Raw genomic sequence first — 27,021 nt, 5'->3', positions numbered from 1 at the left:
GCCCGGCGCCTGCGCACCGCGCCCCGTGGCGGCCGAGCCGGGGCAGCCTGCTCAGCGCCGCGGCGGCGGCGGCGGCCGGAGACAAAGCGACCGGCTAATGAATGGGACGGTCCCGCCCGGCCCTTCCTTTTAACTCCTTCGGGCCCGGCCGGGCGGCGGCGACGACCTCCGACTTCCTCAGCGGCGGCCGCCCGGGAGGTGAGTGGCCCCGTTCCGGCACCGGGAGGGAGCCGGAGGAGGATGAGCCGGACCGCCCTGCCCGGCCCCCGAGGACCCCCCCCCCCCCCTTCCCCCCCCCTCCCGCCCCTGCCGCCGGGTTTGCCTCGGCGGCGCCGGTGCCTGCGCGGCCGGAGCCCCGCGCCCCCCCGGGCCCGGCGGCGCCCCGTCCCGCCTGGGAGCGCCCGCAGGACAGCGCCGCCAGGCCGGGGAGGGGGCGTGTGGCGGCGGGGCGGCGCAGGAAGCGGGGACTAGGCCCACGGTGCTGGCTCCATTGTCTGCGAGGCCTGGGGAGGGGGCCCGGCCGGCACGGCGGGCGGGGGTCGCCGGTCCCTGGGGACTTGGGGCTGGCCCGGACCGCCCGGCAAGGCTCTGCCGCCCCCTGCCCGGGGAGGGGGTGCCCGCCGCGCCGCTGGCCGCGCCCCGAGCCCGCCCGGCATTGTGCGCGGCGCGGGCCGGGCCGGCGGGAGCCGCCGGGGCTCCGCGCCCGCTCCCACCTGGCGGGGACGCGGCAGCCGGGCCCGCGCAGGGAGCGGTGACCATGTGGCCGCTGCCATCCCGAGCTAAGATGGCCCGGGCAGCCCCGGGGGCGGAGAGCCCGCCGTCCCCCCCGCAGCGGGCGGCCGCGACGGTCGCAGGGCGCACGGTGCGGGCCGGGGCTGTGGGGACCGGCGGGCTCCTCGGGGACGGGCTTACCGGCCGAACGCCGGGACCGAAAAACCCAAGAAATCCTAAAAAGCGTTCCCCCGCCTCCCCGAGAACGTGGGGCACGAGGGGGCAGGCGCCGCGGCGTAAACACCGCATCGCATCCTGCGTGGGGTGAAGTTCCCAGCCCCGTCTGTCTCGGACAGGGTCGCTCAAGAGGGGCTTTACATGGAAGACCAGCAGAATTTAACTTTCGTGTGCTGTTTCTCTCGTTTTCTGTTTGGGATGCCAAGTAGATGGATAATTTTGCTTAGAAGTGTCTTCTGTAACTTCTAGATCTACACTGAGACAGCTGCTGATGGCAAACAGTGGCTGTGTTACAGTGCTTACTGGATTTCAGAGGGTGTCTGATACACTTGAAGTTGTCTGCTGCACGTGCAGTCTACTAGAAGTGTAAAAAACAGTCATTAATGCTATGAAAAGTAAAAGGTCTCTTTTGCATTAATGGTGATTCAAGTTGTCATTGCTAAGTTTAGTAGTGTTTGGCCTTGCACTGCAGAAAAAAGTCCTCTTTCCCCAATCATTTCTCCCTGGTGCTTACATGTTAGCAGTTGTGTCTTGTTTCTGGGGGGTACCTTTGAGAGATTTCAATCATTTAGTGTGAGCTGTCATGCTACGCCTATAATACCAAGCAGAGAATAGTCTTTCAAGCTGCCATAAAATAAACATACTTCTCAGGATTTCCTTATGTGTTGTTTTCTGTGTGGCCCATGTATATGTGCCTGTGTTTTGCTTTTCAAGAGAGTGAGCGCAGTTCTTCGCTTTAAAGGTTATCTGCAGCAATGCAACGTTTCGCTTAAAAGCTCAGATGTGCACACTTGGGAGAATGTTCACGGAGTACCTTCTGGGGGTAGCGAAGTCTGGAAGACTTTATCAACTATCCCCAAGATACCACGCTGCTACTAGAAAGCCTGTGTTTGTACAAATACTGGACAGGGGTATTCTAGTTATTATTTACTATGGAGACTGGTTTTGTGGAGAAAAAAAATCTTACATCTCTTTGTTGTATATTAAAAGCAGCAGAAATTCTTTTGGGGACTCTGAGAAATTTGAGTGCTGTCTGTTAGGGATAAGACCAACAGATAAGGTGCTGACAGTTTTTATATGGTTGGACGTCTATCTCCTTTGGCGCTTACAATATTGCTACTACTGTCCAACTTTAACAGATGTTGAGGAATTTATTCCGTAGAAGTTCTCCAGAGCAGGTAAGTGTAAGAATTAAGTAAAATGAAAGTAAAATGAAGTATCTAAACTAAGCATCTCGGAGAAGAGTTTTCTAAACACTTGTACTTTTGAACAACTGTAAATCTTTTACTGTTTCTCTATATAAAGCAAAATAGTGACAGGTACAGCATCCTCAATGATAATGTGAAAGGCAAAATATATAACAGCAGAAGGCTAGACAGGTGGTGAGCTTAGAGTAATGCTTGCTGTCTTTCTCTTACCTTATCTGCTATGGCCTCTCTCTCTGTTTGGTGTTTCCACCTATTCTGGCTCATTTTAAATCTAGACTGTGAACGTCCTGAGCAAGAATTGTGTTTGCTGAACAGCTAGTGTCATGGGGTCACGGGTGGTTAGTGCAGAGGGGGTCTCCTTCAGTACACATAATACATCACTTGGGCTTATAACAGGTCCTTTGGAAATGCAGGAGGCCAACTGAATGTTACACATTTGTTTAAAATTGTCTATCCCAAGATTTGGGTATAAAGTAGAATATCCTCTTATCAAAGATTCTTATGAACTGGATGTTACGGAAGGAAGTCCTGGCAAACTCTTGGGTTGTAGGGAATAGTTGCTGATTTATGTGGCCTTTGAGCCCATTGTGTCTTTTTTTTCCTCCCCTCTTCCTTGGAGTTTTTCTTCTAATTTTTAGAACTCTAAATACAGTAACTTCCTGGAGATTTTTTTTGTGTGTGTGTGTGTCTCTGAGAAAGTTTGGGTTAAGGAATGCAGGTTTTGTATCTCCCAACACCTTGCTGCATTTTACCACCATTCACAGTGAAGAGTCTGTGTGAGAGGATTTTTGTAAATCCTGTCTTTTGAGGCTTGCTTTCAATTTGTAGCAAGCTCTCATCTTTAAAACAAGCAAATTGTGCTATGGGGTTGCTACTGTAACGTGCAGTTAAAATAATTGGCTTTATGCAAACAGGTGTAATGATACATGTATATTAGCTTAAGTTTAGGTAGAAAACAGTATTACGGACAGTTCACTTGGGGACTTTGCACAATGTAAACCATAGTGTTTAACTCATCCTCGTGACTGAATTTTTTTCTCTAAGTAGGGACAATCTAGGTATTTTAGTAGTATCGACATAAATGAATGTAATTTACATTGTGTTTTCTGTTCTAGTGTACACTTTAAAAACAGGCTTAACAAAAAGGTGTTCTTTTGCATGTGGCAAATGTGCATTGTTTTCTGTACACCTTTGGCTGTTTATTTTGTGTTTGCTACCGGCACCATCAATATCTGTCAATTCACAACTACGGGATGTTTGATTTCAACCAGTTAGTGAAAAAATTGAGTAATTTCTGTGGCCTAAAGATATCTTTCAAATGAAACCTTGAGTTTAAAGCACACACAACAAGAAGAACAACAAAACCTTTTGTCAGTTTTGGTTTTTTTCCCCCAAAGTGGAGGAACTTCTATCCTAAATTATGTAGTGCAATGCCTAGTTTAACTACGGTAGTATTGTTTTTGTTTTTGTTTGGTTTTTTTTTGGCGATGAGGCAGGGCATAATATGGTCTGTTAAAGTAACAACAGGGAAATAGCTTGACTTTTAAGATCCTTATTTTCTTTCAAGTGTGATAATTCAGAATAAGTTGTGATTATTTTTTTTAATTTTTTTTTTATTGAACAACATATTGGAAAGTGAAGTATCAGTCTTTCCTATAACCTGTGTAAGACTGGTTTTCAGTGCATGTTGACATAAGAAATATTACGATACTGCCATAATCTTTATTTAAACTTGCAACCTGTGTGCTCTGTTTAGCTATTACTGCACACTTGCCTTCCTTCTATCTCTCACCTCTTTCCCTTCCCCCTTTGCTTTGTAGTGACATGCAGGTTGGACGATTCCTCTTTGAAGGTTTAAAGGGTTACTACTTCACTTCTATAGATGTCTGAAAGCTCATTGGATTTTTTTTTTTTTGAATTGTGTCTGCTAGTTTATGTTCACTAGTGTCATACAAATATGCATTTCCCTTGGTGTGCTAGAGTAATTTTTGCACTGAATGCTCTCATCTTCTCTACATTTAATACAAAAGGCGGTTCTGGATTTCAGTAGTCAATAGCTTGAAAATTGTAGCTGAAAATAGGCTTGGTTTAACAGCTGTGACATATTTTAACAATACTTTCTTGCAATTCTTTACAAACGTATGGAAGAAGATCTTTGAAATTTATAATATATTTGTCTTATAATATGACAACGATCAAAGAGTTTGTCCCAGTTTTGCCCCAGATATGTTCATTTAATTAGCATTTCAATAATTATGCTGCTTACTTGTTGCTGTAGTTCTGTATGCTATTTTCTGAATCAGTGTTTGCCTCTAAAGAAAATAAGCTCGGATCCAGATAAAATTACTTTTTCTTTGTTATTCTTCTCACTAAAATAAACAATCAAGAAAACCCAAACATCAATTTGAATTGAATGATATGTTTGACCCAGCTTGAAAATATTTTATAGTCATCTTTAAGACATGAAAGAATGGGAAAATGGCAATGGAAGGGTTGTGGGGGTTTGGTGTTGTTTTTTTAAGACATCAGGGAGGATAAAGGTGCATTATTTGTACTCTGTCTTGCCTGTAGTCTGATGGCTCTGGCACTTGCAAGGAATGTGGGAGAGCCAGGTTCACTTCCCTGCTTTGCCTGGGGACCTGAATCCGCATCTTGGGAGAGTTCCCTGACTGCTCCTGGTGAGCTCTCTGCACCGGGTGGGTCTCTGTCTCCTGGGCTGACACCTTCCTCTTTGTATACATTATTTAAGTGTTCGCTGTAGTAGAGGGACAGCTGAAGTGTCTCATCTTAACAGTCAAATTAGCCAGCCACACAGCTCTGGAGATCTTTTCACTTGCTTAAGAGGGAGCATGGAAGTATCTTTAAGTGAAAATGTCGGTGAAAGATTACATGTATTTCATTCCATAATGCACACTAAGCCAGCAATCGGGACTTTTCTCCCTCTGAGAGGTGTTCTCAAGAAAAAAAAAAAGATTAAATGTGTGTGTGTGTATGTATCAATCATGGTCTCACAGTCTAAATAAGAGCAGTAAGCACTGACTGATGCTTTGCTGATTTAACCCCTGTTGATGCTTGACCCATATAAAGTTTAGAAAAGAGGACAAAACTCTGTCCTGACCACTGAGTATTGCAGAGTCCAACATTTTCTGTATTTGGATTTGGTGTCAAACTTGACTTCCCGGATTTTCTAAGATGGCAAAAAAAATTCTTGGTTGGTTAGTTGTTTTTTATTTCATGTACTGGGGCAGTGCGACAGCTGGGGCCTCTGCACAATGACGCTCATGTCTGTATAATGATCAGTGGGACTGAAGTTGCAAAACTCCAAAAATATGGCCTGCGATAGACTGTTTTGGTCTGTTTTGTTGCCAAGTCAAATTATCTGACTTAATATGCTTCACTTGCAATCATTCCTTTCTCATACATGGAGAATTATAATCTTGCGTTGATCCTATGTGTGGTGGTGCCACTCAGGCGCTTGGTGTGATTCCCCATCCCTGGGCCATGTACCAGCCTAGGAGAAGTCAGGCATGAATTGCGAAGGACAAAGGACCAGAGCGGTGAGGAACTCTCTTAATGCTCCTGGCTCCTGCTTCCCTTATTGCTTGGAAACGGTAATGACAATCCATCACCCCCTGACAACCTAGTACATCTGTACCTGGATCATGGCCCAAAGGGAGGTGATACCAGAAATTGCAGATCTAGCAAGTTCTGGACTTGCACAATCGGTAGAAAGTTGTGCACATCCCATCGTCCATGTTGGCCAGAGTTGAAAAATACCTGATGAAAGTCAATTATCTTGGACTCTATAAGTAGCGATTCTAGTGAGATCCTTTTGAGCCCTCTTGGATGGCAGCAGGCTGTGACCAGCATCTCCCCTGAGTTGGGATGCTGCTTGGGCAAACAGCTCGAGGATTAAAAGGCCAGGGTGAGTCAACTCCCCCTCAAGTCTCAGTTATCGCCCGCCGAGGAATGCTGATGCGTTCTGAGTATTGACTCCAAACTCAAAGAGGGAAAATTTAACTATAGGCCATATAACCTCTCTTTTATCCACCCCCGTATATACACACTAACTCTTACAAGTGTGGATGTTCTTGTACTTCACTGCATCCAAATATTTGTCTGTGTGCACTAAAATAGGGGCACCCGTTGGCTCATTGGAGCCGCCTGTTGCGAAGGGACCTTTGGTCCTCGCAGTTAAAAACTCGGGTGTGGGGGTGTGCGTGACCCCTCAAGAGGTGTGTGTTTGTATGTTTGTGCTGTAAGTGTATGTATTGATTTGGGATACCTTATAGTAAGTTACTGTCAATCTTGCCATTCTCAAAGTTGTAATTAAGTTGCTGTTCAATTATTTTGTCAAATTTTCTTGTAAATCCTTAAATCAGTTAACGATTATGTGATGCTAAAACTTAACCTCTTGATCTATCTTAAATCATTAATAAATTTTGAATTGCTACTAAGTCACAACCATGTCAAATATTTCCATCGGCGACACTATGCAGCTGTGTGTTGATTAACACATGTGAGGTGCAGTGTGCAAGCTGTACGTTCAGCTTACGAAGAGAAGGTGTTACAAGCTGCCAGGTGAATCCTATAGTGCTTTGAAAGGTGACGACAAGCTCCTTTGAAATCTTGTGTGTGCCGTAGACTTGGTTTTATTCATCATGAGATGTAATCATCCCGAAGTATTAAACAAATGGAGCAGTGCCAAGACAAATAGAAAAATTGGACCTTTAAATATTTTTTAAATATTTTTAGTATTCGGGGGGGGGGCATTTTAATTTTTTTGCTTTGCACCTCTAGAGTTGAAAATGTCTAATTTTTTCTTGACAATTATAAGGGCTAGGGATTTGGGGAAAAAAAAAAAAAAAGGCAAGAGCTAGTCATCTAAGTGCAATTCCCGGAGCTATCGCCTAAAGAGAAACTCGAAATATCCCATGACTTGCCACTGTGACAGTTAACATGACTAAAAAAAAATTACTGAAAGGAATTACTTTCTTCTCTTCCTTAGATACAATCATCATCATCATCAAGTGTGAGTAGCGAGTATTTAACCTCAAATGAAGCCGCCTGCACTCAGTGGAACAGATGTGTAAGTTTGTTTATTTGTTTTTCTCAATAAACTAGCGGACAGCTTGTTTGTTTTGGGTCTTGTATCTCTGTTGTTACTGTTAATTTAGAGTAAGCGAATGGATAAAGGTAATGAGTAATTGTATGCCTGTGCATTGACTTGTGTGGAGGGTAATAATTTAGCAGGAGGTTTGTATGAGTGACTGAGACTTAAAAAGTAAGTTTGGAAGCCTGGATATCTTTACAGTGTTACAATAATAGTAACTAGCTTATGATTTATGGCACAGCTCTTACTCTGTGGTAACGGCTGGCATATATACATCCTTACCTTGCAGTTTACCTCTTAAAAAGGGGAAGTAATTTACAGGCTACGTTCACCCTATACTCAAATTGCACTTGCCTCATTGAGATTTTCATATCCTCACTGATAGAGTAAATTTTAATATTTGCTTCTAGGGTTTTTGTCTGAAACATTTTTTTTCTCTTTATATATTCAGTTTGAGCTAGTAAATACAGATCTTTTGGAAGCCTGACATTCCGGACTAAGATGCAGTAGAAGAAAATTGTTCATATGCAGATCAATGTTTACATGTAGTTTATCAATAAATGTTATTTTTGTGTAGTGTTTCAGAGCATTCTGTGTATTTCCCCACCCTCCCCCCCAATAAAACAGTTCAGCTTTTAAGCTGCCTATAATATTGGGTAACATGCATGTTAGTAACAGATGGACAATATGTTTAAGATAGGTAAAATGTTGAGCTAGGAAGTACTGGTGGGGTCATTTAAGACTGGACTTCATAGGAAAAGAAAAATAAAAAGATGATTTAGATTCATTTCCTGAAGGAAAGTTTTCCTAGGTGACACGCACAGAAGGTGTGGGGGATTTTGTTACATACTAAATCTGGTTGTGGATAGTTCTACTTTCGAGTCTAAGCAGAAATGGTCTGCTGCTAGAGCTTCTCAAGTCCGCAGCATCTCCAAAGAGGAGGAAAGAGTAGTCGTTGTTTGTAGCAGCCTTTTGAGTCAGTTCTACACCACTGTAAAGAAATCTGATAAAAGGGACAATGTTGCTTTTGCCAGAATGTCCAGAAGTTCACTCTTATGTATTTAGTGGTGAATTGTAATTACTCATCTCAGGGTCACTTTACGCTTTGCACCATTTCATTGCATGATGCCAAGCACTGTAGCATTTTATAGTTCTACCTCAAGTGCCTTTCTAATGTGCCTCTCAAGGTTAAAAGCGTTCAATGAAAATACCCGCTTTAGTGCTACCTGTCTACTGAAAATGAATATCTGGTCTTAGTATCTTTAAGAACTATTTCTTGAATTATAATCCCAGATGAAATAACTGTTGACTGCAAGTTCAGTTGTTCTGGTAGATAATAAAATCTGTAAGTGGTTAGTCTTAAAGGAATTAAATGCCAGTATGAGCTCCAACAGAAAAGTGTATACATTTTATCATCTGTAAAGTGTATACATTTTATCACCTGTTTTTTGTCATATTCAGGTGCTTCATTGAAATTCAGATTGTAAGCACCCTGCAGTAGAGTTCAGATAACTTTGGTCATACTAAAAATGCATTTATGTAACATATTTTGAGTTCCTTGTGACAACTGTTTTCTATAACTATTTTATTAAGATTTTATAAAATGTGATCATTTTTACATGTGTATTTTGGGGAATGTGAAATGTGAGGAATCTAGCAAATACATAATCTTTTAAATGATTGCATACTACTTCCTGCTGGGGTGTTTCTCCTTCATGGCATGACAGTTGAAGACTGACTTTGTTTTTCCTCTGTGTTTTGGTGTATCAATATGCAATATGTTGTATATTCACCAGTACAGACTGCACCATACCACATGTTACTGCATACTAGCTCCTGGATTTGAGTCGTGCAGCCCAGAGAGCTAGCATTTTGCAGATGGTCCTTCCGTCTATGTTGCTTTGTTCATTCATAATTAAGAAGGTACTCATTTGGTAAAATGGATACTTACGTAGAGCTGGAGTCTCCAAAGAACAAAGATGGGAATATTCCGCTGTCCAGATGTTATTTCCTGTATTAAAATTTTAAGTTTCGTAGGTCAAAAATGTTACAGGTCTACATCCTTAAGGTCTTCCAGTGCATGCACTCTGCAGGAGCGTTTATGTGCAGTGAGATCGCCGAAGAAAAATCTAGTTCCTGATTAAAGGGATCTAGTAGTGTTAGACGTGCTGTGAGGAGGTGGGAGAGGAAAGAGCAGTGTGGAAACTGCTGCCTGTTTATAACTCCCACCCAACTACTGGCTCCCAGCTCTTGAGAGCTTTTCTTGTTTAAGATTTGGGATCACAAATCCTTGCTGAAATGTGGCATAGATAATGGCAATCTTATCATATTTTCTATTTTTACTCTGTGCTTCCCCTTCTTTCTTCTGCATTAAAGGTGGGACCATGATATGCTAATAATGGTGGGAACATATCTACAGATAAGGAAAAAAACAACCCAAAAGACAAGAGGGTAATACTCGTTACATGAGAGGTTTTTGCTTGTTGTAACTTGCATTAGTAGCCGCTGAAATAGTAGGAAGAGTGGGTCAGCTTTCAGGGAGCCAAGCAGCGTGTAGACCATGCTATCGGCAGCATCTTTGTGTTTGGTGGTGGGGAAACAGGAGGAACTGAGGTTCCCTTCTTCTGCCCTAGAGATTGTAAATTGTCTTCTGTGGCTTACTGCACGGTGGGGAGACTGTAATCTGTTTATGATGGGAAATACAATGGTGCACGTAAAGAACAGGGAGCTTCCTGGTCCTTTTCCTTTCTCTAAATGTTTTTATTTATTTCCTTTTTCTATCCCACAAAATATTCGGTTTATTAAAATAATTATTATGGCTTCTGTATAATAATGGAAATCAAGCAAATGGGAACAGCAAGAGCTACCCTTTTCTTTACCTGATCTTATACTAATAATGTCTTGGATCCTGCTCTGAATAAAACACCCATGTAACCTTATTCTGTAGAATTTATTTAAATTATAGGTTGTATTACATGAACTAAAGCTCATGAACTGTGCTGTTTAGAATAGGTACTACAGAAAGCTTTATTCTCAGGTAAAATTCCTGCTATATCTTTTGTTAGCTCCTCAAGCAAAACCATATTTGCTCAAATTAAAGCCTGTGTCTATGGCAGTAGGATTGGTTCTCCTTTAAATCGTTTCTCTGGGGAGAAGACTGAGCTATTTGTTTGCCAGGGACAGGAGTGTCTCTTTGGATTTCCTGCTAATGCTCATTGTGGTGCTAGTGGAAACGATGTCACCTCTCCTGGCTTGGGTGTCTGTGTCAGCTGGGTCTCTGCTGCAGTCTCACCTTGCCTTGAAGAAGGTAAAGAGAATGTGTCCCTAAAAGGTATTAAGGGGGAAAAGACCCCTGTCACAGAGGCTGGGGACAGGCTGGTTGACAAGCAAATAGGGACATCTGTACACTAATTTCTCTCTCCCAACTCCCCCGTTTTATGAATAGGAATGTTTGTTTCGAGAGGGACAGGGATGAGGACATTGTTTTTAAACTGGAATATCAGGTGAAAATGGCAGATGCTACCAATGGACACACAGTTTACTTAGAAAATACCAAATACTTGAAAAGGTCATAGGAGGTTCACCCCTATGATGGGCATGATTGATTATGCATGAGTGTGATGTGGAAGATTTGCTTTCCTGATTGGTTTTGTTGCACTTGTTTACATTTTGTGAGGTTTTTTTCCACTTTATACTTACATGGGTGCTTTCTGCAAGAGTTCCAAGAAGATTTTACTGTACGCAAGCCACGGCGTGTCTCTCCTAACTGCTTTTTCATTCTTCATCATCCTGACTATTCAACTGTGTAACTCTCAGCTTTCTTCTTACAGGTGTCTCATTTTTAACTGTTTGAAATCATCCTTAAAGTGCTTAAGGTTTGGCTGTTACTGAGTTCAAAGATAACATTTAAACAAAAATACCAAAATTGAATTTTTTTCTAGTATATTGCAAGCTAGGAAGATGGACTAGTCAGGAGAAGAATCTCCTGTCCTAATCCTATCCCATTTATTTTGTCAGCTGTGGACTGCACAGGAGGAGGAAGAGAAGGGTATAATGGGCGAGGCAGAGGAATTGATCACTTGAGGAAAAGACGTGTCAGAGAAGCTTTGCTTTGAATTTTCTGGTGCTTTTCTGAGAACAGGTTGCTGTTCTCTAGCAACATGCAGTAAATGTTTTGTCTTTCATTCTTTCGGAACTTATCTGTTGTTACTGTGTTTTTGCTTGTGTGTTGTTTCCTGTTCCATGATAGTACTGATACATTTTCCTACTCTGTTCTTATTTTTATCTTCTGCATTTTACCTTCGTGTTGTGTTACTACAACCTTTGTTTCCCTTCCCCTCAAATTGTACAGCATGAGATACTAAAAGCAGCTTTCATGTCCTGCATTAAAAATGCTGTAAACCAAACAATACATGCTTCAGCTGTTTAAAAAAATGTATTTTTTTTTTTCTTAAGAAAACCACCTTATCCCTTGTAACATTAAGGATTATCCCATCTTATGAGCATATAATATTTGTTTTTCAAAAATGCAAATGATAAAAAATTTCAAAATAAGAGTACAATCTATAAGTTCCACTTGGAGCAACATTGAACTGATGTGTAAGACGTAGGAAAATCCTGCTTTAAGTTTTAATTAAATTATTGCTTAAAACATCAGCATTTTAACAAGTGACAGACAGATCTGACATTCTATGCTATTGTTCACACCTACTGAAACTTCTCCTGCAGGTTTTGCTTCAGCAGTATCATACCAGATAAGCATTGAAGTATTCTTTCTCATTAAGAGACACTTTGGATCCTAGACAAATGTTGACATAATTTACTTACTGTGACAGGTATGTTTTTTATGAGTGATCTCTTAGTAAAAGCTGGGACAGAAATGATTAGCATGTGTACAACCTGCTTTTTTTTTTTCCTCCTTTCTTATACTGGGTCACTATGGGAAGTTAGCAAAGGGCGTGTGAAGGAAGATAGTTCCGTTTGAGATCTGATGGTATTTTTAGTGCACTAAGGAAAAAAAAAGGAAACAATTAAAGGCTTATCAGGCAGTTGTAGGTGTGAGTGGTGTTACTATTTGTGGTGATACGTAGTATTATGCATGGTAGTACGTGCAACACAGTGATATTTCTTTACTTTTTTATAAAAAACTTGTGAGTGACATTGTTTTGGCTGAGGTGATTTTTTTGGTTGTTTTAGCTTTGCATTTTTATTTTACTTCTAAGATAAACGCTGTTTGAAATCATGTGGAATTGGGGATTCTTGTGCTACGGGCTTTATAGTGTTTAGCAGTGCTGCTTAAACCTAGGTGGTGGAAGATGATGTTTCAAATAGATATATGCTTAATAGATTGTCAAATAAATTATGAAGGCTGATTTCTCCAGAAATAAGTTTTTTCGACTGTTTACCTTGTATCAGACACCTGTTTTATTCCGAAATGTGCTGGGCACTCAGCCTGTATCAGCAAGATCTGATGAAACGCTTGGGTACCGAGCATGTTCCGCAAATCCGGCTGGGCACTAAACAGGGATGCCAGAACTAAATGTCAGCCAGATGTGAATAATGCTAACACAAACATCAATATTTATATCAGACTTCAAAAATAATGGAGACAAAATGTATAATATTTAAAAAAAATTTATCTCAATCTTTTTAAGAAGTTTTATGGTTGAGCATATACTGGTGTAAGAACTAAATTAAGAACCAGGTCCCCTTCTAAAAAAAACCGAAACAAATCCACGCTAATTTTGAAAATGAAATCTTACTTCATTTCTGCTTTATGTCTGTTTCAAGGTGTTTTTTTTAAATAGTGCTGATCTGGAAATTGTATTTCTCTTCAGTTTTGCCATTGTCATGAATTATTTTCACTCCTTTTACACATCAGTGCAAGAGCCAGTGCAGTTTTGTGCAGGGGTAGCAGGTGTGCATGCTTTCTTCCATACATCATGATGCAGATGCTTTAGGGTTAGAGATAGAGATACTTGTACAAAGCTAGGATTCTTAGTTCTTGAATTGTTCCTGAGGTTTCAGGGAACATCAGAAAAATGGTTGATAAGCAGAGTTCCATAAACTTTTTGGTGTTTACAGCAGCAAGAGGAGAAAACAGATGTACAGAATAAATCAACTTTTAAAAAAGAGACTGAGCTTGAGGATTTTGTATGTGGTCAGTGTCAGGTGTTTTCCATGTGCTGGTTAGATTTTAACTTGTCTATGTCCCTTAAGCAAGAGTCTAAAACTGTCACTTCTGAGCTGTGCTGCTGATTGTTATCTTCCTGCAGTATTCCTAATGTAGTGGCAGTGGGGAAAATAGGAGACAGACAGAAGAGTCCAGAGACCGCTAAACCAAAAAAAATATAACTTGGCACTAGCAGGTCTATTTTACTGCTTAATATAAAGTAGTCTGTGTTCACAGTAAAATTATTTGATGTTTGGAGGGACAGAAGGCAAGATAGGGGGAATATTTACATTTAGCTGGTAGTCTTTTTAGCTTTTCAGTCTCTACTTTACTTTAGCTAAATTCCTCCATCTGTAATTAAGGTTGAGTACCCAGGGTCTAATGGTGATAGTTATGGCTGTAATACCCAGCTCTCCATACCTTGTTTTTTCTACGTCTGGGATGACTGATTTAGGCCCCAGTTTAGCACCAAGCACTGAATTTTTCCGCAACGTGAAGAGGCATGAATAATCTCTATACTTGGATAAATCGGAGGTCTCTGTGTCATGTCCTGACAAGTAGCTTGAGTGCACCAGGGAGCTCACATACCTTTCTTGGAGGGCTCTCGTTCTTCCTACCACGTCTCCTAAGCCTCTGAGCATGTACCTTTGTCCCTTTAGATATGTTATTTTCTTTTTGCAATTTTTCCCAGCTTCTCCCCTTTCAGGGATGAGAAATGCCAGGGATGCCAGGGTGCTGCTCTGTTTCTTCCAGCAGCTGAAGCCCCGCAGTCGCAGCATCCTTGGGAGCTGCCTGGTTCCTGCCTCCCAGCCTGTTCCAGCTCCTACGCGTGGCACCCTGCTTGGTTGGCCACACATCTGTGAAATGCTCCAGCCTTGGAGGAAATAATCCTCCCCCAACCTTCCCTCCCCTCCACCCCCCCCACCCCTTCCCACCACCAGCCTTATTCTGAGCTGAATTGGTCTTTTCTTGTTTACACAAACATGTAAAACTGTTCATGAATGTTCCTTGTGTGTTAACTGGGATTTTTCTAAATGTTTCTCTCACTCCAAAATGGAACTTTGAAAATAATATAAAAGCTTTTTGTCATTCAACAAGTGTTTCAGGAGTACTTAAAGAGCCTTAGTGAGGATGAGACCTTGATGGATAAGCCACATAGTAAGACAAACTTGTAAAACTCATGGCAGAATAGATGGAACAAAAAAAATGATGAAAGATTAAATATTACAGCTCTCCTAGTTGGGCTAATTGGGAGAGCGCTGTGGAGGGAGAAATTTAAGACTTATGCAAGAACAGTATTTTGTGACAGAAGAAGAGCTAAACCTAGATATTATTTCTCAGCTGATACTCAAAAATGTTGTATTTTTGTTACTTCCATATCTCTTTTTTTTTAAGATATATGTAGGGAAAAAAGTGTAGTAAATAGTTGAAATTTTAAATAAAAATACTTAATTTTATTAAGTTAAAAGAGAGCACTTGTAAAAGTAAGAGCTTCTGTCTTCTTTTTTTTCCTCTTTCCTTTTTCTCTGTATGGCCTTTTTTGTTTTTTGTGATGATGTTTCACCTTCCACTAACATATGCTTCTCTGATTTTAAAATTTTTTTAACTTATTTTCTGTAAAGTTCACAAATTCTTATAAACCTCAACTCTTTCATATAAGTTTAATAAAAATGTCTAATATTACTTGCCCTAATTGTTAAATTCTGTTCCAGTATTGAGTTTGGGTGAAGACTATTCCTATCAACAAGGAGCAACGTACAGTATTGGTGATGCTGTTTCCACACTTTACCCTTTTGTGCCCAGACAGAGCCATTGGGGTTGTGGACATGAGAGATTATTTTGCAAGTTGGAGAGAATACCCTTGTAAAACTTCAACAGTTATCGGTAAATGTAAGATCTGCCTTTTGGGTGACTGGAAAAGTAATGGAATAGTAAAGCTGGCTTTACCTTTCTCTTTTGTTTTTTTTTTCTCTCCCGACAGTCCTCTACAAATCATACGTCCCATGAGGTCCAAACCAAGTTGTTTCTTTTATTAAGCCTCACTTTCTGTCCTTTGATGCCAGTTTCACTGTTGCATCCACTAGTTCATGCTTGTGCATCTGTGCAGATTCCTGTGAGCTTCAGAGAGACCTGAGCGTAGGACCCACCTCATTTCAGAGTGTGACTAAGATGCTAATTTTGCAGTCTCTTCTAATACCACATTTCAATCGCTCAGTATCTTGCAAACTAATGGGTGAGCTAGTGCTATTGTAGGAAATTCCTGCAGAAAAAATGTCACCGTTCTTAGTTTTCCTTTTTCAAGGGATTTGTGATTTTGAAAAGCAGTAAGGTTCATCTAGGCTATACATTTATAAAAATGTTTTACCTATCTATTACAGATTTTCGGATGTGTCTTGTTTTCTTTTTTTTTTTGAGTTTTTTGTTTGTTTGTGAGGTTTTTTTTGTTTAGCAAATATTCCTTAATTAGCATAGTACCTGCAATTAAAGTGGAAGCTAATAATAATTTCTTAAAATTTCTTCTCCTTTTTGCTTCCTTTTAGGGATTTTCTTTTTGCTTGATGTTCTTAATGATGCCTGTATAATTTTCCAAAAATAAACAAGATTAGTACTATTTATTCTAAAACTGACATCCATTTGTGTAAATTGTTTTTAATGTGCTTTCTTTACCTCCTACACTCAAAATCTGTCACTACTTTTGATTTTTTTTTTTTTTTTCAAGCTAGTGAACAGTTTTGCTTTCACTTTGTCTCCACATCTTGCACCTTTCTTGAAACAACTGCTCTTGCATTTTGCAGGTGTGTATGTTTGTATTTACAATATATAGACTTGTATAATAATTTAAAGTTTTTTGTTTTCAACTACTTTCTTTAGATCATGATTTGCACTGAGATTCTGTAATACAATCAAGTCCATGCTTATTGCCTGACTACTCAACCTAAAATCTAAAATTGTTTAAAGCTTTTAGGCCTCTATCTGGTTTACAAACAAATAATGTCCTCGTGGTTCAGTGTTCTTTCATACTTTTCGTACTTCTCTGTCTGCTAATGTATGTCTCTGCAATCCCAAAACACCAGTGTTTCTCTTTTTTTACCCCCTTCCTTCAGCAGTGATTTCTTCTGGTCATGGCAGTCTGCTGTGTCACTCTTTGCATCAGTGACGTTCTCCTGACATTTCTTGTCAACCGCCATACGCTTTCAGTAATCCCATTTTGAATGGAAAATCCTATAAAATGTTTCTGCAGGCTTCTTACCACAGCAAACCACTGACTGTCTACAGCCGCTCAGGACCTAATAGTCTAGAGTGGTACATTTGAGTAGATAATTGTTCTCTAGTTCCATTTATTTTCTTTGAAGATTTTTGTTGCAAATTGACTCTTAATTCTCTTTGTTTTGCTGCTTGTCTATATCTAATTGAGGAGATTTCAAATTTATAAATCATTTTAATTTTGCGCTCACTACCTGTAGCCTTTTGTACCTTTGAAAACATTTTCTTTCTCCTTGAATATCCTGTTTGTTTAGCAGTAGTCCTTAACTTTGAGTATCTCATGTCAAAGGGCAAATAAACTATGTAAAGGTGATCATAAGCAAATTCACACTTTGTTCTAGGTCACTATAAAATTTTAAAATAGGATGGAGTGTTTTGTTTGGTTTTAAAACAGATTGACTCTTGCATATGGTTGGCATGGGAGGGGGGGATGAAAGCTATATTCATCTTTCTAACCCTGATCATATTGGGAACCATATTCTAAAGAAAATTTGGGTTGAACCCTCCTGGGTGTTTGAGGAGAGAGAACGTGTATTAATTTTACACTATGATGTAGTAACACTCAAAGCAGTCGAGGTGATGCTTAGATGTTTGAAAGAAAATGGAAAAAACCCAAACCCAACCATGCAGACTCTTCTAAGGGGCATCTGACTTCGGGGATTTCCCAGGAAGTGATCTGGCAGCCCTAATGAGTCTCCTCTAAGAATCTCAGATATCGTGCATTCCTAGAAGGCAGCAACAATGCCCAAAAAATAATATGTGCTATGTAGCCAGAGACCTATAACAGCCTTAAAGCGGAAAAGATACAGTTAATGTTTTATTGCCTTAAACCCAGTCATAAGTACACTGAAATAGTGTAACTGGCCACAGTATTTAAGCACTTCATAACACTGCTAATAGCATAACCCTCCTAACAGCATGAAAGCATTTTATATCAAAGCTAAATATACGTATAGAAATAACGCATAGCTACAAAGGCAGACCTATGTTTAATTTCACAAATAGGGGACAGAAAAACATGTCAATCTGCAAGTAAAAACAAAGGATACAGAACAATCGGGAAAGATTTCTGGTGGAACCAGAACAGCTTCTGGTCCTAAAGAAAAGAAGATAAATAATGTCAGGAGCAGATGAGATTGTCTTCCCACACCCTTTTTTGGTGGAGGAGATTATGAGCATTAAAAACACTCAGCAACAGCAAGGAGAAATAAGGAAGAAGTCTAACACTGCCGTTCCTGCTTCAGAGTCCAAATAGCTCTCTCACCTCAACTTCAGCAAGAAAGAACTTCAAGGACCATAGCCATCAGTATTTAACTGCATGGCATCATCTCAGTGATACTGTATACTCAAAGCTAATTTAGGATAAGATGAATTTAGGATAAGATGATTAGGGCCTACTGGTCTGAATATAGTGATAAGGGCTGAGAATGACATTCATTAACAATACACTTTGCCAATGGTTAAGTTCTTAATCAATCTAGTTAAGTATTGTTACGAAGTTTGCAACTGCTCTCATTTATCAGGTTTCCAAATCTTCCCATCACAGCTGCCTTATGCTTAGCACAGCTAAGCAGTAACTGTTTATCGGGACAGGGACAAGCAAAGCGGCTCCATGGGTTTTTCTCTTCAAAGCCTACAGTACTTTTTGTATAGTTAAGAATTTACAGCAATTGCAAGCTAGAGATGTGATTACCTGTTTTGACGCAAAGAAGTTGTGCACAGCTTCATCAGAACACGATGCCAGTGGGTACATGTGTGTATTTTGTGCAAACCTAGCGAGGAATGTGTAATGTGCTTACTGTAACTTGGCACTTAGATGCATAATTTATGTTCTGTAAGCTCTGTATGGAGTCATTTGCTTGTGAGCCTTTCTATTCTGTGATCTTAAGTCACCACAGCTTATTATATATTCTTGCTTTTCCTGTTTGCAGTACAAGCTTCAAATTCACAGGTTGGATTGAAATAGGGTTAAAAAAAATCCTCTTAGATTGATTTCTGTTAGAAATGTTGACTGTCTTATGCTCTCTTGTCCCAGATGCACATGCTTCTATATCATCAATATGTATATGATCACTGACTTGTGTTTCATTCAATTTTATAGAGGGATGTAAATTTAGTCTCTGCTGTCAGAGTTGTTCTTAGATTTGTGATTCCACAAACCTGTGGAAAGTACCATGTAGTGTGTTAAATTTCTAGAAGAAATTTAAGGTTTTTCTTTAAGTCTCTCCCTTTGCTAGAACTGAAGTTCTTCATGTTCAACCCTCATATCTTTTGGTGTCTGAAAACATTTTTTTTCTGAGAAGGAGAGGGAAAGGCAGAGCGCAAATAATAAAACTTCCACAGAAAAAATCCCAGAGTTACTGCCGCCTTCTTTGCAAGTTCTGCCCATCCATCTCTCTTTTCTTAAAATAGCTGCAATAACTGATTGCCCCTCCTTTTCCCTGCCCTTTCACCTGCACTGGAAAAGAAATAAAGTTATCGTTACTTTAGGCTTTCCAGAAGTCTGAAATCTACAGAAAAATAAGTGTTTCTGATCTCTCTTGTAAACAGACCTCAGAGAAATATTACCTAATCTAGGTTACAAAGCTAATATGATGTTGATCTTAATAGAGGGGGAAATATCTGTGTGAGTACAACCTAGACTTTTTCAATGTGTTTTGTAGCTATGGCTAATTTCAGCTTTGTCTGCTGAAATCCTTCTTGTGTGTGAGTAACACATTTTAAAAACTTCTCACACAATTTTCATAACCAGTTCAAATTTGTGTTTTTTCTTCAGCTGGGGAGAAAGAGTCCCATAAAACCCAGTTTGCATAAATTTGAGTGCGTAGTGTAGCACCAGCTGTGTGGTAAAAAAATGTTTGTTATCTTGAATAAAGGTACCAATAACTACATTAATGACACAAGAGAATAAGTGAGAAGGTTTGGCAAAATTTAGAATTCTCATAGAACTGTAGTAAAAAGAAAAAAAGAAAAGCGGCTGCCAAATGCAGACGGTTTCTTCAGGTTCATGTGGAGCTGGTGGGGGGTTCTGGATTGTGAGGCTGTAGTTGCTCTGTGATTGGTATGCAGCTGTATTTCATAAGCCTATTCTTTGTACTGGAATTGTTGGTGGGGGAAATCTTTACCCATGGGGGAAATGAGCTATCTTGGTGTAAATGGGCTTTCTTGTATAACCCTTGGGTACGTGAGGAACTTGAGCTGCACTGGGTGCCAGCATATGAACTGTTTGTATCTCTGAGTGGTGGTGTTATGCTTTTGGGAGACCTTTTTGCATGAGAGAGTATATATGGCATTTGCATAGCCCAGTTATCCTAAATTAAGCAATTCAGGTTTTAATTGGGAAACTCTAAAAGTAGTTTATTTCTGTAGTGTGGTGTTGTCTGGGGGTGTCATGACATGAATATAACCATGGGACTATGGTCAGAGGAAGAGAGATTAGTGTGATAACACGGGACACCCCTACAGAGGTTTCTTGTAAAATGTTGTATTTTTAAACACTGCTGTCAGTAATGAAGGGCTCACGTGCAGGAGTGTAACTTAACATTTGGTTTTAAGTACACATTTCTGTGCTAACATGATTAAATGCCTGCTTGTTCTCATATATCTCTGTAGATATAGACACCTATGTAATATATGTTTGTATATATGTGTGTGTGTATGACTATGCATTGGTTGAATTAGGATGTATGATGAGGCATAGGTACATTCAAGCAAATACGAAAATGATGTTTGGACTCTAGATTTTGTCAAAGCTGAACCAGAGCTGCATGTGTAGACATGGATTTGCCCATAATAAATGTATTGAGTAAATGTTGGTTGTTGGTTTGGGGTTTGTGGTTTTTTTTTTTGGGGGGGGAGTACACTAGTACACTACAATAGTACACTAAATTGTTTTTATCTCAAAGGAAAAACAAACGATGGAACATTTAGTGCATGTTTTCAGTTCACCTTTACTGTAGTTATTTAAAGTGTGTTAGTCAATTTTGTCTTCTGGTTTTCTTTTATTTCTAGATGGTGCAAAAGAATCGCAGTTGCCCAATCAAGATGAACAGAATGGCTTCCTTCAACAAGAAAATAGAACATTCATTTTTTAGGATTATGTGTACAACATGAAGCATTTAACAGTAGCTGTCTTTGAGAACATTCATCTATGACCTGAAATGTCCTGATCCTGGGGAAAAATGAGATTCCATTAATTAAGTCTATCATTTTTAAATGCATTTTTGTGACTAATCATATTTACTTATGCACAACACGGATACAGAATTCATAAACCAGAGATTATTTTATTTTAACACATATGCACATTTGTGTTTGTGCATTCAGTACAAAAGTTACATCTTTTAATTTATCTGTATTTATTAATAAATGAAGACTTGGGAAGAAGCATTTGTCGTCTGTGGACAAGAGTAAACCAGGTTCCCCCAGAATGGATGGCAATTTTGTATTGGGTAAAATCAATAACTTAAAAGTAGAGCAAGAGGAAGACAGCATTAACTGTACTCTAGAAAGAATGGATATAAAGACAGAACAAGATGATTTCAAACATGCGGACAGCAGTGATGAACAGGAAGACAAAGAAAAGAACTTCATTACCAACAACCCTGGCAAATATTTATCTACAGAAAATGAAGATGATTATGGATCTCTTTTTTCTCAGTATAGTAGTACGCTGTATGATGTAGCAATGGAAGCCGTGACACAAAGCCTCCTTTCTAGCAGAAACATAAGCTCCAGAAAAAAGTCACCTGCTTGGAACCATTTTTTTATATCTCCTAGAGATAGCACTAAAGCAATATGTATGTACTGTATGAAAGAATTTAGCAGGGGTAAAAATGAAAAGGACCTGAGTACAAGTTGTCTCATGAGACATGTGAGGAGAGCCCATCCCACTGTACTAATTCAAGAAAATGGAAGTATGCCAGGTATATCCTCCTTTTCTTCACCTACATTGTTACTGCCACCTCAGTCCGCAGATGTTGGAGATCTGAGTTCTATGTTATCCCCCATAAAACTGGTCAAGAAAATGGCTTCTAAAATACCATCTCCAGATCGAATAATTGAGGAATCTGTGGCTATTGTTTCTTCTGAAGAAATATCAGATCTCTCAGTTTCTGAAAAGTGCAGCAAAGAAGAAGTCATGGTTGGGTCATCTCCACAGCTACCCAACAACCAGTATGATGACACTGTGGAGAATGTAGCAGAAAAAACTGTTGTTATTCCAAAGAGCACATCAGGTTCCAGAAGGAGATCTGCTGTCTGGAAACACTTTTATTTGTCGCCTCTAGATAATTCTAAAGCTGTTTGCATCCACTGCATGAATGAATTCAGTAGAGGAAAAAATGGAAAAGACTTGGGAACGAGTTGTTTAATAAGACATATGTGGAGAGCCCATCGTTCCATTGTCCTGCAAGAGAATGGGGGTGGTACCAGCATACCACCTCTCTACACAGCACCTCCAACTCTGTTGCCTTCTTTACTGCCCTCAGATAGCGATCTGAATTCCATGTCATCCTCTCCTGGAAAACTAATGAAAGAATCAACTTCTGTTTCTTCTTCACCAGACAGAATTTCTGAGGAGATCCATACTAATCTCTCTTCTGGAGATGCTCTAGTGGAAGACTCAATGCTGTCGTCTTCTGACGATATAGGTGAAGTCTCCTTTGTTTCATCTCCAGAGAAACAGTGTGAGGGATTAGGTCCACTAATATTTGAACCTACTGCTGTATTTCAGCAAAATAAAAGGATTATGAAAAGGCTTAAATCAGAAGTTTGGCATCACTTTTCACTGTCACCTGCAGACAGTCTAAAAGCAGTATGTAGGTACTGCAGTTGTATGATAAGTCGTGGTAAGAAAGGAGATGTGGGCACAAGCTGCTTGATGAGACATCTGTATAGACGCCATCCTGATGTAATTGGAAACCAAAAGAGCTTTCTTGATGTGAGTTTGGCAAATTCTCCTTACGCCACTTTGGCTTCTGCAGAATGTTCATCCTCAAAGTTGACTGACTTGCCTACAATGGTTACACATGATAATCAAATTATATTTCCTGTTAATAGTAAGAAGACCTCAAAACTGTGGAATCACTTTTCAATTTGTTCTGCAGATTCAACAAAAGTAATATGTATGCACTGTGGACGTACAATAAGTAGGGGGAAAAAGCCAACGAATCTAGGCACAAGTTGCCTTCTAAGACATTTGCAGCGGTTTCATAACAATGTTTTGAAAACTGACGTCTCAGAGACAGTATTATCCTCATCTACGGATAATCATGTGCCACTGAGCACAGAATTACTAGGATCTTCAAATTTTGATGAAACCAATGACAAGTTTTGTGACTCTCACCCAGTTGCCAAAAAAATCACAAGTCTTGTAGCCGAAATGATTGCACTTGACCTTCAGCCATATTCTTTTGTAGACAACATTGGCTTTAACAGGCTGCTTGAATACTTGCAACCTCAGTATTCTTTACCTTCCCCATCTTACTTTTCTAGGACAGCAATTCCAGATATGTATGATAATGTAAAACAAATAATTATTTCACATCTTAAGGAAGCTGAAAGTGGAGTGATCCATTTTACGTCCGGAATATGGATGAGCAACCAAACACGAGAATATCTAACCCTGACAGCTCATTGGGTAACATTTGAGTCTTCATTTCGACCGCAGTGTGAGGATTACCATTGTTCAGCGCTATTAAATGTATCACAGATCGATTGCGACTACAACGGAATCAGTATCCAAAAGCAGTTAGAGTACTGGTGGGAAACATGGATTACTTCCATTGGCCTTCAGATTGGGATTACTGTTACTGATAATCAGAGTATAGAGAAAACTTTAAATGAAGGTGATCATTCAAGTGTACAATGTTTTAGTCACACTGTTAATGTCATTGTAAATGAGGCTATTAAAAGCCAGAGAATGGTTCAGAATTTGCTTAGTATTGCAAGAAAGATCTGTGAACGCGTCCATCGGTCAGCAAAAGCAAAAGAGAAGTTAGCTGAGTTGCAAAAAGAGTATGAGTTGCCTCAGCATCAGCTGATACAAGATGTTCCATCAAAGTGGAACACATCATTTCATATGCTTGAACGTCTTATCGAACAGAAAAGAGCAATTGATGAAATGTCAATAGAGTGCAGCTTTCGGGAGCTAATAAGTTGTGATCAGTGGGAAGTCATGCAGTCGGTGTGTCACGCTCTCAAACCTTTTGAAGCTGCAAGTAGGGAGATGAGCACACACATGTCTACTCTAAGCCAAGTGATTCCGATGATTCATATACTTAACAGGAAAATAGAAATGCTATTTGAGGAAACAATGGGCATAGATACTATGCTGAAATCTTTGAAAGAAGCGATGGTGAGTAGATTGTCCTCCACGCTTCATGATCCAAGGTACATTTTTGCTACGCTTCTGGATCCCAGGTATAAAACATCCTTATTTACAGAAGAGGAGGCTGAACAATATAAACAAGACTTAATCAGGGAGCTGGAAATAATGAGTTCTACCTCAGATGATGATAAACCTGTTTCCAATGGATGTGATATAGGTTCACCATCTACAAATTCCTATGGGGAAGATAATCTTTGGTCACTCATGGGTGACATGAAGAAAACAAAAGACCTGAAAGAGAGAGCAAAGTTACCAGAGGAAATGGTGCTTTCTTACTTGGAGGAAGAAGTGCTTGAGCATAACTGTGATCCTTTAACTTACTGGAACTTTAAGAAGTCATCTTGGCCAGTACTGTCAAAATTGGCTGTCAGGTTCTTGGGTTGTCCACCAAGCATTGTTCCTTCAGAGAGACTGTTCAATACATCCAATGAAAGCAACAACTTTAGTCAGTCAAGGTTAATGATTGAACACTTTGAAAAGCTTATCTTTTTGAAAGTGAATCTTCCTTTAATATACTTCCAGTATTGAAACTAATGAACAAACTGCTAGACTAAATCTATTGTTGCTCACTGGATATTAACTATGTGTAACTTGGATTTTTAAATTGCTCCAGTAGGGGCCATGTATGACATCTAATCAGTGACTATAATTCCAAATTTTAGTTTCATTTTTTTCAGCTTTCAATATGTCTACATGTGCCTTATTCATAGTACTTCAGGCCAGATATTGTATATATGTTTTTTAAAAGTTCACACTAGAGATAGCCTGTCTTGTCAAATTATACAAAATTATGTAGGTTTTAATCCTTAATTGTAAATGAACTTTTAAAAAGCTCAGTCATTTGTTTTAATAGAATGGCAAAAAAAAAAAAAAAAGATGTAAACAGTTCTATTCTGTAGTTTTTTATTCAATTATTATGTAAAAACCATAAACCAGGTACTGTATTTTAGTTGAACATTGCTTTAATTGCAACAAAACAGCTTTTGTAGTTGTCAAAAGAAAGCTGTACGTGAAAGATGGGGTTCAAGCCATCTTTTTATCATGTGGTGTTTTTAACTGCAAGCCCTAAAGTACTTAAAGGATTAAGAAGAGTTATTGAGGAAGATGTGTTTACCGGAGACTATTGACATAGTATCTGAAAACAGATCTTAAATTTGAGATGATGCGGAATGTCAGTTATACAGCAATCAGTAGTAAAACTTCCCATTCTGGGTTTTCCTGTTCAGGTTTTACATTTTAACTGAACTACAGAAATATTCTGGGTATTTATAAAAGCTCTTTGGAAGTCTTATCCAAGTTTGTGAATTAATGCTTGTTATTTAATGCCATGTACAAAAAAGGCAAGAAATTTACCATGAAGACTCTAATGTCATTCTAAAGCCTTTTCTAATCTTTAGTGCATCGAAACTATAAGGTTCCCTATTGTAAAAATTGAGCCCTTACTCCTAATGTAATTTCAATTGTGTAGAACAGCCTGTCTTAAAGCTCCTAGTAAAGAAATAACTGATCTTCTGATTTTCAGTAATAGCCTTATGGATATGGTGCACTGCTTAGAATTTTATGTAGTAGGGTTGATTCTTAACTGTTGGTGTCCATCAGGCAAATGGGATACAGAGGCCTCGAAACTTCAAATAAGATGGAAAAAAATAGCCAGCATTTTAATTTGAAAGGAACATTCTCCGTGGGTTTTTAACTCTAGAAAGATTAATTTTCTCATTTCAGTTTTCATTGAATACTTTTTGGGAAACAAGTCATCATTTGCCTATGACCTTTTAGAAAAGTTGTAGCTTTGTTAAAATACTGTACCTATGCCTAATCTAATTTTGCATTTACTATGTTTTAGTGTATTTATAAATGGTGAACTCAGTTTCTGAAATTAAACATTTTATTTGCAATTTTCTAGTGGTAGTCAACACTGCCTTTTATTTTCAGATAGATCTAAGACAACCATTGAATAAAAATTAATTGATACAATTGTAATCATAAATATACCACAAAGCATGTTATGGGAAAAAATTGGTTTTCCGTTTAGCTCTTTGTACTTAAGACTGGATTCTGGTTCTTTTCATTTTACTCAAGCTATTCAACCTCAGGAAAATCTGTTGAATTCTTTCCCAGTCGCTTTGGTTTCCACATGATGTTTCTCTAAATATTTTATGGTTTCAGGTATTTCAATTGTTACTCCATCAGTTATGTTTACACCTGTAATGTTTAAGTAAATTACTATATAGTGTGGTTGGGAAAAACTAATACTGCATTTTGTATCCAGTATTTTAAAAGGTAACTTTTAATTTAATTCTATCAACAGTCAGCATTTCTTTGTTCTTCTAGGGTTAAATGAGAACAGCACGTGTTTTTTCTGAAGTAATAAAACAATTCGTTCTAGTTTATGTGTAGTTCGAACGAGGTGAGTTTGAAGCAGCTTATTGGGAAACATGTTTAAATGGTTACTGGTTAATTATTATCTCCATTTTCCCCCCTACATTTTAACTGTGAATATAACCTTGACCTTTGTAAAGGAGATGTTTAATCTCTCCAAACCAGTAAAGAGGGAGGCAGAGGATGAAGAAACTTTTTTTTTTTCTTTTTAAACAAGTGATATAATTTTCACGCAAGGCCTTTCGCTTAAAGCATCGTAGAGCCACATCCTGCCAGCAGGAGTACTGGCAGTGAAGAAGCTTACCTGAAAATCCCAGTTCTCTGGAAGCAAGCAGCTTGGCTCCTCTGAAGGCAGTCTTTAAATGGAGCTCCTGTGTAACTCTCATGTGGAAAGTTGAAGTAAAGGGATTTTGTAGCCCCGAATTTGCATCTTGTTCATGTGGATACTTAATTGTATAGTCATGCTTTTTGGTAAAACTTTTCCTGAGAGCATGAGAACTAGTCACTATTTTTGAAAGTAAAATTTTATCAGTCTACTTTATTTGTA

The 27,021-nt window shown here is 39.2% G+C and overlaps 1 protein-coding gene across 1 annotated transcript; it reads left to right on the top strand.

Moving 5' to 3' along the window:
* On the top strand, positions 1-25,988 carry ZBED4 (zinc finger BED-type containing 4). Its single transcript, XM_074169076.1, has 3 exons — positions 1-198; positions 7,165-7,245; positions 20,717-25,988. Exon 3 carries the CDS (start codon positions 21,135-21,137, stop codon positions 24,621-24,623), a length of 3,489 nt encoding a protein of 1,162 aa, XP_074025177.1. The 5' UTR covers positions 1-198; positions 7,165-7,245; positions 20,717-21,134; the 3' UTR covers positions 24,624-25,988.
* The last annotated feature ends 1,033 nt before the right edge of the window (positions 25,989-27,021 follow it).

The sequence above is a fragment of the Numenius arquata genome, chromosome 2, assembly GCF_964106895.1.
Source record: "Numenius arquata chromosome 2, bNumArq3.hap1.1, whole genome shotgun sequence".
In the NCBI taxonomy this organism is placed as follows: domain Eukaryota; kingdom Metazoa; phylum Chordata; class Aves; order Charadriiformes; family Scolopacidae; genus Numenius; species Numenius arquata.
This window is presented reverse-complemented; position numbering and strand designations above follow the sequence as displayed.